The sequence below is a fragment of the Stegastes partitus genome, unplaced genomic scaffold (assembly GCF_000690725.1).
Source record: "Stegastes partitus isolate 25-593 unplaced genomic scaffold, Stegastes_partitus-1.0.2 Scaffold19, whole genome shotgun sequence".
In the NCBI taxonomy this organism is placed as follows: Eukaryota; Metazoa; Chordata; class Actinopteri; family Pomacentridae; genus Stegastes; species Stegastes partitus.
In genome coordinates this window covers 728,089-747,294 of record NW_007577750.1, presented here as the reverse complement: position 1 = coordinate 747,294, position 19,206 = coordinate 728,089, and the positions used below count along the sequence as shown (strand labels likewise).

The 19,206-nt window shown below is 39.1% G+C and overlaps 1 protein-coding gene across 1 annotated transcript; it reads left to right on the top strand.

Moving 5' to 3' along the window:
• Positions 1-8,484: 8,484 nt before the first annotated feature.
• On the top strand, positions 8,485-10,049 carry LOC103365279 (BTB/POZ domain-containing protein KCTD12-like). The gene has a single exon (XM_008292687.1). The coding sequence runs from the start codon at positions 8,574-8,576 to the stop codon at positions 9,366-9,368; it is 795 nt and encodes a 264-aa protein (XP_008290909.1). The 5' UTR covers positions 8,485-8,573; the 3' UTR covers positions 9,369-10,049.
• Positions 10,050-19,206: the final 9,157 nt, after the last annotated feature.

Here is a 19,206-nt window from a genome sequence, read left to right as displayed (position 1 = left end):
GTGTGTTGTTGTGTGTAGGAGCATGTATTTTGAAATGATCAAAACCATACCTGACACAAGTCGAAGGCCTGACATTCTTTGGAATACAGAATCAATGATAAGCTGTAACCCCAAGTATTGTCATTCAGGTAAAGAACTACACTTACAGGACAGAAAGACACAGTATGGGAACAGGTGGAATTTCTATTTTTTTATACACTCATCACACCACCTAAACTCTCTTTATTCTCTTCAGGGGCAGTTACATCTGGTCCCAGATCATTGCTGGGCTTTTGCTGCAGGACATGGACATTCGTCCTTCATCCTATCTTACAACGTTCTCATCAGCCATGTGACACCGTATCACGTATCTTTGTCCTCAACTGGCTCCATCTCTAGTGCTTCCAAGGAGTTCTATGTAAGTCACAGGTTGTTTAATTTTCACATGATGTATATGGAGAACAACAATGTGTTCAGCTGGATGTGTATTTCTTTAGATGATGAAAACATCCACCTGGGAACTTTCCTTTAGGATGAGGACGTAGACCCGATACAGACCTTCAAACTACCATTGAGTATAACAGCATTCTATCAAACATATTAACATGCATGTTTGTTTGTTTTTTTCAATGTCAGCAGCTAATTTGAAGCTACAACTAATTTAAAAGTTAAAGTTTGTCCTTCTGTCCTTACTGTATTCACCATATCCCTGATTTGTCATCCTCTTGTTATTCTCTTTTCTTTTTTTTTTTTTTAGCATACACCTAACATCTGTCTTTTTTGTCTTGTTTGTCAGTATCATAAACAAGATGTCTTCAGCTATGTAACAGTGGAGATCAAAAGCAACCAGGGCAACGCTGAGTACACTTGTCTGTACAGTTTCAGGGTTCATGGGAAGCTGGCAGACTGAAGAGGACGCCAAAAAGAAGACCATGACAAGCACATACTTTTATTTTCGCAATTTATGGTTATAATATTGATGCAGACTGATGAAAACAAAACAAAACAAAAAGCCTTGCAGAGGCCACTATATGATACTCTGCCACAGATGAAAAAAAAGGAAACAAGTAAAGAAAGAAGAACATGGGTTGACATATGGTGAAGTCTTTATGCATGTGTACTGTGGGTTAAGACAAAACAAGCACAGGATGTCATTGTGTGTTTTGGAGGAAAAGAGTAAAGACTAGTATTTCCCTGTTGACAGAGAAAAAGAAATGGCTTCTGCTACTCTTCTCTGTCTGTTTGTCCGACAAGAGCAGGAAGAGGATCACTGAAGAGGACCTGGGAGAGGGCGAGAGAGGAGAGACAACACACGGATGATGGGCCGGGTGCTGCAGAGGTCACACTCCAGTCCACAGCAGAGTGACAGTGTCTGGCAGGGTATCACATCAGAAGGCTGCTTTATGTCACAAGCAGGGCGTCACACTGTTCCTTGGAGTGAGAGAGAGGTAGTAGCAAAACACTGCAGACCCACATACACAGACAGATGGAAAAAAAAACAAAAAACAATGAAATACACAAATGGAGCACTAGTACTGACAAATTCACAGCATGCAGCAGCCCTTCAAAATACAGGGCAATCATCCTTGACTTGTATTTGGAGGGCTGCTCATTTTAGACATTGTTTTGTGCTGCTAGGTGTGATTATACAAGCAACAAGTTACAGTACATGGGTGAATTCAGGTGAAGTAATCAATGACCTTCTCAGCATGAAACAAATACAAATCTTTAAAAAAAAAAAAAAAACGAACAAATTTAGTCAGTCAGTATTACAAACACGGAAACATACACGAGCAGAGTGTTTAAAAAAAATATTATGTCATCTGCATATCTCCACACAACTAGGTGAAGTTGTCCTCTTTTTCTTCTTCTTCTTCTAATAATAATAATAATGATAATAATAATAATAACAAGTTACTATAAATTGAAAAATGAAAACTTGTTTATTTTATTTTTGTCAATAAAATGAGCAATGAGCTTGAAGATCTTCAGGTGACTTTTGCTGTAACACCAGAAGGTTTAATCTGTTGTCTTTTTTTAGATGGCACCAACAAAAACAGAATGGAAGGATTTTACCAAAATAACAATTTGCCTGAGATGATCAGTATTAAACAGCAATTTAAATCAAAACCTTTAACATAACACAGTATGTGCCCCCAGAAATATAAACCAAAAGCCATGAATGGACTCTTGAACTAATGCATCTCTGGAGGGAATGCCATTAGAGGGAATGACAGGGACAGCTTTCTGCATAGGATTAGTAAATGAGATGTCACACTTCTTATGGTAGCCTTCATATTCTCAGAGAAATGGTTGGAGAGCTAAACTTTACAACTTTCTTTATCCAATTATCTTCTGCCAGACTATGGGAAAAGAGGGTAACCTTTCACAGCGATGACACAGACAGGAGGTCGAGGCTGGACAGAGAACAACGATTTTGGTGTGGTGTGCAGAGACAGAGGATAAAAAAGGGAGACTCATTTATACTCTGCATTTCTGGGGGGGAAAAAAAACAAAAAACATTAAGATGAAAGACAACATAAAGGATAAAGCAGAGCAAAAGCACAGTTCTAACAAATGTTTTGTTCAGTTACCTGTTTTTGTGTGTGTGTGTGTGTGTGTGTGTGTGTTTAAAGTGTATAATGTAAAATTTATGAATAATTTATTTACTTTCTATCATAACTCACAAATGACGACCAGTTGTCTTGAAGGCGGATAATACAAAAGTTGTAGACAATATAGGTTCGTACTACAGTAAACATCTAATGTTAGTAGCACTAGAGAAGCAACCTGCTTCTTTATTTTCAGCCCACTAGATGTCCCTCTAATCCAAAGTTTGAAACTAAAGAAAGGCAGGAGGATGTGTTCAAAAACAGTAACTGTCAAGAAAGCAACAAGTTCACATGCTTTGAATGGCAGAAGTTGCACACTTGCAGAGCAGTTTTCATGATCAGAAACTGTGAACTTTGCACCTGGAAAAGGGAGTAAAAAATTTTCAGGATTTCACATTTCCATGTCATCAAGACATGATAATTGTCATCCTGACAGAACCTTAAATGTTTTTTCAGTGTCTATTTTTTCTGTTTATTTATTTTGTCAAAATGCATCAACATAAAAAGGTATTTAATGATAAGTCTGTTTTCTGTCTAGTTTGAGTTTATTAGTCCACGATTTAGACTCAATAGCTTGATATTTAAAGTGATTTTTGCTTCATCAAAATCTAACAATCTCCCTTCAACATTTCCATGATTCTACACTGTTATGTGCAGATTTGTCCCATATTTACATTTATTGCACAGCTATATCAACTGCGACTTCACAGCAATTCTGATTAGTTCTGATTAATTAGCATTGCAATCCGTTTCTGCAGGCTGCCGTCGTATCTGAATGTTTGTGTTCTCTCAGACCTCGTTTGTTTCTGAGCAACATTGTGATGATTTGTTTTTCACAATACAAAGGGATTTTAATCAGTGGTCTCCCCTATAAACAACTGATGCGCTTTGTGCATCAAACTAAATTCAGCATCTAACATAACAACAGAGCAATTATATCTTCTGCTGAGAGCGTGAGCCATGATGTCAGTGGTCCTGCTCTGTAGAAATGCTGGCATGTGGACTGAAATATGAATACAGTCTACTCTGCACTTTAAGACTAGATCAAAGAGCTCTTTGGTGTTAAGCTAAGATCGATTTAATGTTAAGACTTATGTGGGTTTGAGGAAAGATATAACCTCTTTTTAAGGGATTTTCGAGACATCCCTGACCAGCTAGACCGGTGCTATGTTGACTTTAAAAGTAGAGGTTATTGGTACATCATGTGTACTCAACTTTGCCTGTTGCACTACTTTTCAGGAGACTTCAGTCACACATACCCATCTTGGGAACAAAAGATCAGCTCCTACCCTGCCTGATATTACGCTGTCATTCATCCTGTCAAACACAGTATAGTTTGTCTCAAGGGTCAGTCTGTGTCACTTCAGACAGAAATCAGGAAATAAGTTCCTGCACTGTCTCAGATTTTGTTCAGAGCTATTTGTTATTGGGGACCCAAAACTATGTTGTGTGAAATATTTTGGCAGAATTTTGAGAAATTTGTGTGTTTTAGGAACTGGGGGTGTTGGTATTTTCACCCTCAAAAGACAACCACAAAACTCCTGTCCAACCTGAAAAGTAATTTTAAAGAGTTCAATAGTTCCAGAAATACTCCCACAGCTATAAAATTTGGTGAGGACACAGACAAAATGAAGTGATAGCTGGACTCACTACTGACAAGAATGAAGAGAAATCAGGCTGTAAGGGTAAAGTTTATGCACTTACAAGGGCCAGCATCATCATTCAAACAACCCACAGCTGATGATATCTGATGGGTGTTCTCTCGACCATCCTAGCTTCAACTGCAGTGAGAAAGGGGAAGACAGTACAAACTTGACAGTGGGGCCAACAGAGTCATTAAAATGGCTATTGGGAATTTCCTTTCTGCAAATGTGAAAAGCAAATAGTGAGTCTTTTGCATTGTTTTCTTGTGTTGCTTTCAGTGCAGCATTGATCTTCTGTTTTACTTGCCTTGATGCGTTACAGCAAACACGAGATTTATTGTGGTGTGTTGAATTAACATCAGTTTCTCTGGTCAGAGTTTATTTCAAGTATATGCATGGTAACTTCTGGTCAGGCAAAATAAGCCTCTTATGTTCTTCAATGTCAATGTGGTGACAACCACTGTAGCAAGTTGGTGCAAATATAATGACATGACATTGACCCCTAGTCACACTAGTTTTCGTGGACTTTACGCACGAGTCCACATCTCTATTTTGACATGTCAAATCAGCAAATAAAATGAAACCTTTGCTTGCCATTCTTGTAACAAATCAAATTCTATTGATGCTACTGGCCACAAAGGGAACTTTTTTGAGGACCTGAAACAACCGTTGTTTGAAAACTTTGAACTGTTTTTTTTCCCATTTCAAAGGCCAATAAATAAAAATGTGGCCTCTGCTGGAGCCATTTATTCAGCTGTCTGTGCTGGAAACTGTTTTGTCTCTGTCAACATCAAGTGTTTTGGCTGGGACAGATACATTTCTGGAGATACTGGACCCTTAAAATGGCTTTTCAGGTGAGCTGTATTTTAGTCCTCCAAAAAAAAATATGTCACTTGGGAAGCCTTTTTTTTTTTAGGGCTAAAATACAAGAATTCTCAGTTCTGAAAACATAAAACATTTTACAGAACTTAATTTTGGAACGATTAATAGGTCAACTCTGATCAAAACCTGACACAACACAGCAGCACTACTCTCTGAAATGACATTTCACCAGCAACATTAAAACTGTAACAAATTCTTGCATCTTAAAAACACAGTAAAATAAGAAAATGCTTACCTGATAAAGATTTTAAAAAGTTCATTCATGCTCCCAATACTTGGAGGGTGAACTACCTTATGCTCTCCTTACTGGTCTTCTTAAATCGACTATGAGACATTTGCAACTTTCAAAACGCTGCTGCTAAAATACTGACAAATGGCATGAAGGAAAACTCATCGCTCCAGTTCTTAGATCCTTGCACTAGCTTCTGTTGAAAGATAGAACTGAATTAAAGGCCAGACTTATTCTATCTATGTTTCTTAATGGTCAAACTAAAAATATGTACTACTATACGTCTGATAGGCCTCTCGATCCGCAGGGACTGGTCATGTACTGGTGTCAAGTTCAAACCACAGATGGAATCAAGTCTGCTTACAACTTAGATATGACCCACCTGTAGCCATTTTTTGAAACAAAGCTGTTTTTACTGCTTTAATAAATATGCTATGCCTGTACGGTACTAAAGTTGTTCTTACTTTTATTTGTTGTACTTTATCTTTAAATCTTTTTATTTTTTAAATTCCTTTCATATGAATTAAAATGTTTTTTTTTTAATCCATTTACCTCCCTTTCTAAACATTTTAATGCACTATATAAAGCACTTTGAGTTGCTAATGTGTGTAATGTGCTATGCAAATAAACTTGCCTTGCCTCAAATGTGGGAAGCCTGATGATGAGTTTGATTTCCCCAGGGCCCACAAGAAAAAGTACCTGTATGACAAGTATCGTTTCGCCCCTGCACTGCTGAACTCGAAGCCTTACTTCTAACTAAAGGCACAGTCACTACACATTTTAGCAATGCTTTGAAATACGTTCATGCACAACAAATAAGGCAGTAACAAAGTACCACATCAAACCTTTATAACGAATGCATTACAAAGTCCTATAATAACAGGGATAAAGCATAATAAGCATGTTTAGCAGTATAGCTGTACAGGAGCTTTCAAACAATCCTCCTGCAGATTGAATTCACCGATTGTCATAAAATTGCAAAAGTTTAAAGTTTCAGTTTTGTGAACAAAGGTTTTACCATGGATAAGAGCTCAGAAAAAAAAAAGTAACTGGGCAGATTCCTGCTGATAAGGATCATCTGATGTGATAAAAAAAAAAAAAAAGCTCCAGAACTCCGACAATACTGAGTGGATCCTGAGTATCACAGCTGTTTATATCACTGTTCTCATTTTATGTGACAGCTTACATAAATGTGGTATTAACAGTGTGGTGCTTCATGTAAACATTATGAATAGAGAGTGTTATGGTTGTCACAATAGTTTTATCTTCATAACAGCTTGTCTGCTTATAGTCAGTTAAAGTTGTATTAATAAAATCTGAACAAATCAAATGACATCAGTGTTTCTGCAGCCAGCTTGACTTTTTTTTTTACTGTTATAGTGCCAATAAAAAAAAAACAGAAAACATTCACCCCCTTTGGAAGCTTTTCCCTTTTATTACTTTCCGCATTGAATCATGGTCAATTTTATTAGGCTTTTTTGATCTTTTGATATTCATCCATCCATCCATTATCTATACACCGCTTAATCCTCACTAGGGTCATGGGGGGCTGGAGCCTATCCCAGCTGACTTAGGGCGAAGGCAGGGGACACCCTGGACAGGTCACCAGTCTATATCATCACATACACTCAGTCCCCACTGTGAAGCATGGTGGTGGCAGCATCATGATGCGGGGATGCTTCTTGGCAGCAGGCCCTTGAAGGCTTGTAAAGATAAAAGGGCAAATGAATGCAGCAAAGTAAATCCTTTAGAACAACTTGATGCAGTCTGCAAGAAAACCTGGACTTGAGCGAAAATGTGATATTAGCAAGATAATGACCCAGAGCACTCGGACAGTTACACAAATGGTTTAAATACAACAACGTGAATAATCTGCAGTTGCAGTCAGAGCGTAGATGTCAATTAACTGAGAACTTGTGGTTGGATTTGAATAGAGCTGTTCACTTGCAATCTCTGTGCAACCCGACAGAGCTTGAGCAGTTTTGCAAAGAATAGTTGGGTAAAATTGCAGTATCCAGATGTGCAAGGCTGGTTGAGAAAGGCTAAAATTGCAGCCAAATATACATCTACTGAGCACTGACTTGAAGGGGATGAACAATATATGCAATCACTTATTTTACCTTTTTTTTTTCCTTTAAAAAAATAAAAAATAAATAATAATAATAATTGGAAGTACTTTGTAGTTGTTGTTGTTGATGTTTTCATTTTGAAAGTCTGAAAAACAAACAAACAGAAAAACAAAAAACACTTCAACGCTGAAAAGAAATAAAAGGGGAAAACTTCCAAGGGGACTAAATACTTTTCTTTTCTTTTTTTTTTAAACAGTCACTGTTTGTATTGTGCAGCATCAAGACACAAAACAACCAGATTTCTTACTTCACTTGAAACAGTGCATTAGCTGTCATAAGGCCTTACCACAGACAATACAGAGCCATCCATTATGGACACAAGAAGCTCCGCAGTGTTCCCACCTGTCATGAAAAATGGACAATAGCATTATTTAACTTAGGTTGTCTTATAAATAATGAAGTCTTATGATGCACTGTGCAAGTTTTGTTGATCAGACAAGTTGGAAATAGTTGCAGTGGAAGAAGAAGTAGCAATACCAACAGAAATGAAGTAAACAGTGAAAGAATTCACCCTGAAATGGTGTAACTAAGTACAGCTGAAAAGTTCATTCGCAAAAACAGATAACTCCATTTTTGTATATTTTTAGAAAAAATATTTTTTGTTGTTTGCTTGAGATCATATCAATCAAAGTGAAGTTGAGTGGATGTGACTCGGTAGAAATGACATAACAAAAATAGAGATGACTTAAGTTTGATCGATATTGTCTCAAGTAGACGATGGAAAAGTGGGTTTTCTGAAGGTTTGTGAAGATGGACTTATCTATTTTTGCAAACAAACTCTTCAGTTTCTCCAATACTTCAACTAAATTTATGGAATTCATGATATGGGAATCATTTTTTCCACCACTGTCAGACCATCAGACATGACATGATACAAACTGAGATGTTTAAAGGTTTGAAGAAGGAAGTTTAGACTTCTACATGGAGCCCTTGAAGGCAGCATTGTGTTTTCTCAGAGCTTTCCGCTTAACAGTTAATGTCTCTGCTGGCCGTCCTTTTCCTTCTCCTCCCACACAGACAAACCAATATAAACATTTCTGTACAGTGAGGATACTCCCCAACTCTCAGGTTCCCTACAGGACTCAGCACACGGGCAGAGATGGCACTAACCGAGCGACAAAGTTCAACTTTCCCTGAGATAGTGGAGCTGAACGTGGGCGGGCAGGTGTATGTGACCCGTCTGGAGACTCTCACCGCGGCGCCCAACTCTCTCCTCTGGGCCAAGTTCACCCAGAGCTCCCCGGCGGAGCTGCCCAAAGATAGCAAGGGCCGCTTCTTCTTCGACCGGGACGGCTTTCTCTTCCGCTACATTCTGGATTACTTGCGCGACTCGGAGCTTTTCCTGCCCGAGTTTTTCAAAGAGAAGCGGAGGCTACAGAAGGAAGCGGACTTCTTCCTACTGCCGGAGCTGTCGAAGCGCCTGGCGGCGGCCAGCAAGGACAGCTCGTACACGGAGGACAGCGGGGACCCGGAGGAGGCTGAGCTGCCAAGCCCGGTCACCTCCTCCTCGGACCGGGCGCTGCGCTCCCCCGGGGCCAACGCGGGCTTCATCACCGTCGGCTACAGAGGCAGCTACACCATCGGGAGAGACATCCAGGCGGACGCCAAATTCCGCAGGGTGGCCAGAATAACCGTGTGCAGCAAGATCTCTCTGGCCAAAGAGGTGTTTGGAGAAACCCTGAACGAGAGCAGGGACCCGGACCGGCCGCCTGATAAGTACACCTCCAGGTACTACCTCAAGTATAACTTCCTGGAGCAGGCGTTTGACCGGCTGGCCGACGCTGGCTTCCACATGGTGGCCTGCAGCTCCACCGGGACCTGCTCGTACGGCAGCAGTGATCCCGGAGAGGACAAACTGTGGACCAGCTACACCGAGTACGTGTTCTGCCGATGAGCGCGTAGGAGTGCGTTCAAGCTCAACCCGGGGGAATAAAAAACATTAGTTGCATTAATTAACACCCAAAAGTGGCAGTTTAAGCTTTCGGTTTCTTCTGTTTTTGTCACTCTTGTGCTCACAATAGGATCAGGATGCAACCAGAGCCAACTTTTCTGGCGTTTGTCTCCTTTCCCCTGCTCTAAATCTCATTGTGGGAAAGCAAAGACAAAGTGACTTCTCTGATATGTCACTGAGTCCTCAGCTGGGTTATTTTAAGGCCTCATAACCTTTCTGGCTTTTACAAAGGCTGTTTTGTTCTTGAGCAAATGAGACAAATGGTTCCTCTGGGTGGCGGAAATGTTTGGAGCTGCTTTCTTTTGATCCTTCCTGAGTTGTGCTTGCATCTTCATGTTACTGCAGAGAGGCTACCGGGAAACACGTCGGCTAGGACTTGCACTGTAAATAGTCTGGTTTTGACCTGTAGCGTGCTCCTGTAATCTACCTTTATCTTCCCCTGCCTTTAATTTTGTATATTGAGTGGTTTCGATGGTGTGGCTCTTTTATTATTGCTTACAGTACCACTGCTTTCAAAATTACACAATGGGATGTTTTTTTTGTGTGCCATCTTTGGGTGGATGTAATTGTTTTCTGCTTAGATATAAAGGTACAGCAAATAAAGTGTGACATTGGAACATTTTTCACCTCATTGTCATTTTGGGTTTCATGCAAAAAAAACAAAAAACTTTTTTAGGATCTGTATTTTGTTCAAATGCTCCAATGCTTCTCTTCAGTGCACACACGTTTCCTAAATCATCTTATGTGGGTCCTTTTGTAGAAATTTTCATCCAGTCATTTCCATTGAAACATTCATCGAGCATCCCTTGTGTGATCAGCAAACTTTTACAAGTTCTGACATGTTAGACATCTGATACATCTTCACTAGATAACAATGCCATCAAAAGGACTGGATGAGATTCTGACCTGATTGATATTATGCCATATTATTATTTTTTTTTTTTTACTTTAAATGGGACATTTACACATTGTGAATTCTGAGAGAGGATGTTCTGAATTGAAGCTGCCTTATAGCATACACATTCTACCAATGAGTCATGTTTTTCAATGGGAAGGCTGACATCAGTCATGGCTCAAATAGCACTACAATATAGACATGATAGATAAGTTGTCTTCATTTAAATCTCCATTGGGAATTTTCTGATTTCTGCATGTTAGTTATGATTTAAACCAAACTGTAGCAGAGTAACACCTTGCATTCTCCTTTTCCCCCACTGAGGCCTATAACATTGAATCTTTGTAATATTTTTACTACTGCTTCAGCTGCACGACTTTCCCCTTTTACCACAGATTTTCTTATGCTGAAACCAAAATGAATGTGGACGAATCGTAGCCATAAACAGATCTTACTTGCCGATCTGGCACAACAGAGCAGAGTGTCCTTTCTGTGCAACACAGCCGAGTTCTGTTATCTCCCCTGGGCAGGATGGGAAGGAGAAGGAGGGGGGATTTCTCTTTGGCTGACAAGTACAGTAATCAAATGTCTGTTCTCTGGTGGGATCCTGGGGCACAAATCCAAGCTCTCCCAGGATCAATACAAAAAAGGCTTTGTGTGGGTTGTGTTAGAGTGTACTTGAATACAAATGTACTAAAAAAAATAAATCTGCAAAATGAATCATTTATTTGTAAAATGTCCAGGAGCATCTAAAGTGGTTACTGTGAAATATGTTATGGAGGGGCTTTGTTCTCTAAGTCTTTAAATGCAAATACACACAAATGCACGCTCACTTCTCCAAACGCCCCAACCACCCACACACACTTCTGCTACCGAGGAGCTTCATGAGAGCCTCAAAGATAGACATGTTCGTATGCTGTCAGCTGATGCTGCCATCTGGACAGGAAAAAGGAAGGATCGACTGCAACTCTTCCTCCAGCGTGATCTCCAGAAACAGGACGTGGAGCTCGCTGTCCTCGACCGAAACAAAACAAGCGATGCTCAGCAGAATCAGACACATACTGATAATACCCGTATTATCACGAGAACACCAGATGTTGCTTTAGATTGCTCTGAGAGGCGATGATGCTCTCCAATACTTTACGTCTTACATTCTGAACTAAAACCACGTGCCATGAGAGTGACAAATGTTGGTCAAAGACACTTTGAAGGCTTACATTTAAACTTCCCTTGCTGATAGTGAATTTATTTGCCAAGCAGTTATTTCTAATACAGACCTTGTTCTGTGTGTGGTTTTTCATCCTTGGTGATAAAACACCTCCAAAACACATTTCACTTGATGTATGCTATTTTTTTTCCCTCTCTCTCTGTACAAAAAACTAACACACTTATGAATACGCCGAGTGCACGAGGGAGAGAGATAAAGAGAGCCAAATTAGCCAATTTGCAGAGCTGGAGATAACACAGACCTGCTGGCTTTCTTCATATCAGCCTCTATGTGCTAAATCTTTCACACTTTCTCTCACAGTCGCTGCCTCTTAACTCACTGTGGTCGGAATGTTTTTAATACTGCATATATTTTTTGTTAATTCCATCTCCAGTGCCTCTGACAGACATCTCACACTGTTCACAGTGGAAACAACACATGAATAATTAATTCAAGCTGTGTTTCTCTTTGTTTAGATCAGGTGTGAGAGCAGAAAATAAAATATGATTGCCCTTAGGTAAATGCAGGAATATACTTCCTTCATTTGGTGATACCTGAAAAATATCACTTACAGTAAAGTTCCTTTACTGCTAGCAAAGACATTACAATACACTTAACAAAACTGTGCAATGTGGTATTTTTTAAGCACTTAAGCTTACTGTAAAGCAAGATGACCTTAATTAGCATATTTTGAGCAATTTTACTTTGAGCAATTGTTTCGCCTTTTAAAAAATTACAGATAGCTTTCTGTTAGAAACTGAATGTTTCTGAGACCTTTATAAAAGTAACAGGAAGAAGTGAGGGTATAATTTTGCCTTGTGATAAATTTTCTGTTTGATGCAAATCACTGATAATCAATCTACTACTGCAACCACCCAGAAGTTTTTGCTGCAGCAAAGTACCAGTAACGTGCAAAACATCTTATGATCCAGAAATTATCCAAATCTATTTAGTACAGTAATAAGTCCTAATTGAGCAAAAAAATCTCTCAACTTCAAAACAAAGCTGACTTTATTTGAAATGGCTACATTTTATCCATCCATCCATCCACCATCTATACACCCCTTAGTCATCACTAGGGTATTTTATTCATGTATACACCACAAATTCAATAACTGGGGAAATTAAAACAATTTAAAAAAAAATCTAAAATAACCTTTAAAGAAACATTGTATATTGTATGTTTGCTGAATAAAAAGCTACAGCCAGCAGCAGGTTAGCTTAACTTAAATTCTGCAAAGTGGTACCTCTAAGCTCACAGTTGACCTAAATAAAACCTCGACTTCTTGTTTTTAAACTTCAGCTTTTGAACAGATTTAACAAATGAGATGTTAATTAAATCATAAACTTAGCTTCATATTTACCATAAAGGCATGGATGTGGTATTACTCTTCTCATGGAACTTGAGGGAAGATGGCAAATATGTGTATTTCTCAAAATGCAGCTGTTCCTTTAAAGGTTTATCTGTGATCCAACACAAGAATGGAATCTTTCCTCTTGACAAACTGATTGGTATTTATTTCACTCGCATAATTAAATTATTTTCCATCCAAAATGGTTAAAAAATGCAGAGTGGCCTAAGATCTCCGTCTTGAACTTGGTCCACTTGGATCATGTGACTTGGCTCATTTATCATGGACGTACTGAGACTTTGAGCACCTTCAGGACTTGTCATTTATGTTAATTTAAAAGCTGACACTTTATTTTTAACCTCGGAAACAACAGCTGGCAAAACAGTGTCAACTCAAAGTCCACCTACTCCCTAGTACTTGAGCTTTTTTCATTGCTCTTTGAAGTCTTCAGTTATCTTGGTATTTTAACACGTCATTGTTTGAATAAACCTTTTTCACCGTTGATGGCTAATGTAAAGTACACATCCTGCAGCAGAGCACAGTTACAAGACTCTATCACTGTAGACTGTTCATGTTTGATAACCACCTGAATACATAATTAACACAGTTAAGTGTCTGTGTTACCAAGCAGTGAGGCCATTAAGGGTCCACACATTCCTTGAATCATTAACACTTCCTAGAAATGTGTTTGGATAATAAATAAATGCGTATGTATGTCTCATTATGTGGAATATGATGCATTGCTGAACTTTTCTCTTTCTACAAAGTGCACCAGCATTTTTCACAAGAAAACAAACATTCTCTTTCAGAAATCCTTCCCTGGAGCAGCAGTCTGGCAGAGCTACTAAAACACTGTTTAAGCCACAATCCATCATTTGAAAGCTCAGCTATACTCTTGAAATGTGACACTCTAATCCATAGCAATTTAGTGCCAATATTTTTCATTCAGTAGCATCATTCAGTTTTACAATCTGACAATCCTGTTATTGTCACGGTGGATTGCGGTGATATTTCACCCAGTTTCCCCCTTTACGTTCGAGAGTACTACATGTCTGTGTGTTTAAGGAGAGCATGGCATTCGATCACTGCGCACAAAAAGGAGGTAAGACGCAGGAAATTAAAGCAATAATGAATTCCAGTCAGAACTTTGCTCCCCCTGCAAGCCCGACATAAGCCTGCTTGATCCTCTGAAGTCGCAGCAGTAAGACAGACAATCCTGCAGCAAGCTTCTGTTCCTCCAGTTCGCGGTAATGATGACCACAGCATAACATAGAATAAAAAATAATGAAAACCACAGATTTAATCACAAAATTGTGGTCAATGGTTCTTCTTGTTTTTTTTGGAAACTGCAAGTGACCTTTATCAAGTACAAGACAGTTCATCTTTTCAGTTCAGCTGTGTGCAAGAGCTTGAAACAAATGTGATTTAATTTATGTTAACTTAGGGTAACTTTTTACTGTTTTTACTGAGTTGTAGAAAAAAAATGGACGAGTATAATGACATCTGACTTAAAATGCAGCTTGTTAGTATATGTGAAATACCAGTGAAGAGTTCAGTAAGTTCTGCTGTTTAAATGTTCCTCTGGATACTGTCTGACTGTTGCATGGAATGTGTTTGCTTTCGAAACGCTTCAAAGTTGCATGTCTCCACTAACAGCCAAACGGAGGATAAAAGCCAGGTATAGCTACAGACAGAGAGATTAAAATCTGTGATCCTCCAGTGGCTGTGTTATCTGTCTCCTTCAAGGACTCTACCTCTGTGCCTCTGACCATAAAGCTCTTTCTCCCCTGTCAGCTCTGTGTAGTTTTTGTCGGGTAGAGGGAGGGTGTAAATGTCGCCAGTCTCCGCTGAGCTGCTCCCAGCGCCCAGCAGCAGACCGGAGATTGGTGTGGGTCCCAGTAACAAAGCTGAGGCTTGCACTGTGCCTGTAAACTAAAAGGTAAAAGGCTGCCAGCATCAATCAGCTGCAGGGAATAGAGAGGAAGAGAGCGAGTATCCTCATCTCCTGCTGGTGTTGCAGTGCGCTTCCTTTCACAAGAAGTGCAGCCCCTCTCCTCTGCCTCCCTCTCAGAGCTACTTGAAAGGGCAAGACGTGAAAGAAGCCAATTCAAAGTCCATCACTAAACAGCTCATCATCCTCACTGTTTATTTGTGAAACTTATTAAAGTCATCTGAAAATAAGTTTCTATGCATCTTTAAAAAATGTAAGATACTGAATTATTTTGTACTTTGTGCAACGTATTGCAGCAAAAAAAGTATTTCACTTCAGTGACTGATTCTGAAGGAAATATCTAAATTATACTAGCAGCTCGTATGCAACTTTGCATGTTTTTCTAAGTTTAAAGATGATTTCGCTCAATGCAATATAAAATAATAGCATAATCTAGGCTTTTTCTTCTGTCATTTTGTTGGTCTGCCACCAAATTGAAATCTGTCATTAACTGCTGGAAGGACTGCCATGAAATTTACAGACATTTGTTGTACCCAGAGGTTGAGTCCTAATGACTTTGAAGATTCATTGACTTTTCCATCGTCTGGTCAGAATTTGTCCATTTGCTACGGTAGTCCAGACCTAAATCTGTCATTAACTGCTGGAGGGACTGCCACTGAATTTTCAGACATTCATTGTACTGAGAGGATGAGCCCCAATGACTTTGATGTTTGCTTGACTTTTCCATTATCAGGTTAGAATCTGTCCATTTACTGTGGCATTCCTATCAGCAGCTGTAATACACTTTGTGTTGTGAGAAACAAGTATTAGCATGTCAACATCCAAAAGAGGGCTGTGACCACAGCTGACCATAGCTGGTCTTCACATTATAAGCATGTTAGCATGCTGATGTCAGCATTTACCGTAATGTCCGGACCATAAACTGCTACTTTTTTCACACGCTTTGACCACAGCGGCATAAAAAAATGATGCGGCTAATCTATGGATGTTTACGATTTTTACGAATTTGCCTCAAGACGAAAGTGACATTGAGAGTGACAACGAAAGAGAGACTGAGGAAGTGTGTGACAAAGTAATTCTGAGGCTGTTCAATTCCGACACTGAAGAAGACGAACTTCGTGGTTTTAGTGCGCAAGAGGAAGATAAAGATAGCGATCAATGACTTTTCCTGGAAGGCTACTGTATTTTTTTATTTTTTTGACCAGCCCTGTTACAGGCGCTGTACGGGAAAAAAGCATTTACGGTACATATTTGTGTATGTTTCTGCTATGTATTTAAGTTTAAAAAAATCTGTCTGTCTGTCTCATGTTTCAATGTGGACACCTGCGGCTTATAGACACGTGCGGCCTACATATGCACAATTTTTTTTTTCTTTTTAAAGTTAGTGTGTGCCGCTTATATTCAGGTACGTTCAATAGTGCAAAAATTACAGTAGGTCAAAGAAACACTGCGCTTACTTGAACCTCACACAGCCACATGCTTTTTTGTTATTTCATACTGAGTAAGTGTGACAGCATTTTGAAAAGTGCTGATTTCTAGACCCCTAAGAAAACGTTTCTTTTCTTTAGCCCTTGTACGTAACTTATGACCTAATGCACCATATTCCGTCTCGATTTAAGCAGAAGTGAGCTTTGTCAAAACAGGTTCCAGTTCAGCCTTCCTGACTGTCTGTTGAGGTGGATGTGTCTGTCACTGTGCCTGTGTTTGGACTCTGGATAATGTCACAGCCGTGATGTTTCACTCTGACGAAACACTGATATCTGCAAGGCCCAGACCCGCCTACTACTTCTTCCTATTTTGCCCAGATAGTGCACAGGCAGCCTAATGTGGAGCTACACTGCAACAGTTAACAGAAATGTACACAGATGAATTTAGAAGCACATTTGTAACTTAAAACTACTCTGTTAGGCTGTAACAAGGCCTGCTCAAAGTCTCAGTTTGACAGCTTTACCAAATTGTTCACTGTAATGTTTGTGTGCTGTAAAATTTCAAAACACTCAAACCAATTTTCCCTAAAATCCAACATTTGTAGAGATAAACCTAATAAGATTGACACAGGTAGGAAACTTTTAACTAATGATAAAAGATTTGTCCAACCAAACTAAACTTTGTTGGAAGAGATCTGAATGAAGAACATTTCCTCCAGAGACAACATAAAGCAGGTTTCAAATAGTACTAGAAATACACAGCTTCAGGGCATCTCGGAAGTTCTCTCATGTTAAAAAAAAACAGTCTTTAGGTACTTTCCTTCACCCAAAGGAAGCAAGAAGCCTTGAAAATACTCTAGATTTTTGATCGCGACCCAGGTCAGGGTTTTCCACTTGGCTGCTTTGCAATCATGTTTTAAAAAAGAAAAATAGCATCAGTAGCTTTTGGAAAATGTTGTGGTGATGCTCAGAACAGATCTCTCCCATCATGTGTGTCACGGTTTTTGACTAAGACTTTGTCGGTTTTATCAGATTTAAAAACATGCATCCTGTGCGGCAACCTCTATCATTTCTCAAACGTATACATTTGCATTATTCTGCTGCAGTCCACTTGTATCTGTTCCAGATGTTTTCTAGCTCATATGAAGATAACACTGATGGGTGAGTGCAATCTTCTTTAAAGTCTTGCAGATTATTATTATTATTTTTTTTGTTTAGGCACCCCCCAGCAGTGGGAATGTTTGAGATGACTGCTTTGTAAACACTGTCCGCACAATGTGCTTAATCGCCCCGCTCCCAAACTAAATTTGAACCAACTGTCTAAATGTGCAGCCTTCCTGTCCTGCTTCAACCCTCTGCCGTTTCCTGCTTGCTGTACTCGTGGTATTTAAATGGGTCAGGCTGGAGTCACAAGTGTCATCCTACACAGATGGAGCATTTCAGATACTGAAAAATGTCTCCACAAGTGCCTTTGGGGAACTGAACTCTCCCATCCAAAAGACCAGGTCACAGTTAACCGTAAAAACATTTCCATTCATTAAACCAAGAGCACTGAATGACCAGTGTTTAACATCTCAGTGCAACCGTGTCTGTCCACAGAGAGCTCATCGTTCCAACAACCAATAACATGATAGTTGCTGCTGCAATGACCTAGATAACATCTCTGACGCTTTTCTTGCAGCTTCCTTTCCTCACCTCAGAGTGTTCTACCTTATCCAAGTTGAAACGGTGGCATCGAGAAAAGTCAGACCAGAGTGTCACTGTGAACTGCAGCAGATCTGTACTGGCAACACAACTTCCTTATTTGAATGAAATGCTGGCTTTGTGCTCCTCCACTACTGACATAATAGTTAAACTAATGCAAAGTGACCTTCCTCATGACTCAAAGAAAGGTCACCTGTAGCTCTGAGCAAACTTTTTTTTTTCCCCTTGAAAACAACAGACTCCTCTTAAATTTAAATGTCAGAGTCCAAATCTACCATGGCACTTCCCCATCGCAAGGCCTGCGGACAGTAAACTTTCTCTTCCTTTTTGTCGCTCTAACCTTGCTTCACCAATTTCCTCTAAGTCAGTTGACCCAAATACCACAAAAAACATCTTCAAACGCTTTTCATTTTTACAAGCTTTTCATTGGAATTTTTCTATAAATGGAGAAGGTGCCTGCTGGTGTTTTACAGTCAATAATCTAAAAAAATAATAATAAAAAAAATGTTCCTCCATACTCCAGTAGAGAAATAACTAGTGTGCAGTGAAATGATTAAACTATTCATACAAATGGATACATGTGTATATTAGTGACTTGTCTGCTCTTTGAAGCAGTTAGATCTGGACTGTGTTGTGGATGAGAAATGGCATGAAGAATGACCTCACACAGATATGCTATCATTTATGATAAAAGCCTTGTCACTACAGTAAAGTAAAAAAAACAAAAACACAACGCAGAGTAATTCTCTTAAAACATACAACACTTATCAGTAATTTGAACAAAGAAGGCATTCATTGGTGCTGTTTCATGGCACTGATAAAACAAACCAAAAAAATCATAATAATGGAAGTAATTACTTCTACTTCCCTATTTGAAAAGTATTTTAAAGTCACAAATATATGCAACAACTGCTTATACACAAACAAAATGTTGTTGCATTACACAACAGATTAGAAGAACAACCACAGATGCACTCTATTTCCTAGTTCTGTTGACCTTTAAATCACTGTATTCTTTTTATGTAATCTATCTTTTGCCAGCTGTTCATTCTTGTTTAGTAGTGTACAGTGCTATTGTAGTTGCATAAAATTATATCAGTAAATGCTACAAGAACCTGCACCTTAAATTAATCTTTTTAAAAATCCCATATGCCATGAAGAAACAACAAAATATAGTCGTATTATCCTCTACTGAAGCAAACATTTTTAAAAAAAAAAGTCACTGCTTTGTTGGTGTGACTTTAA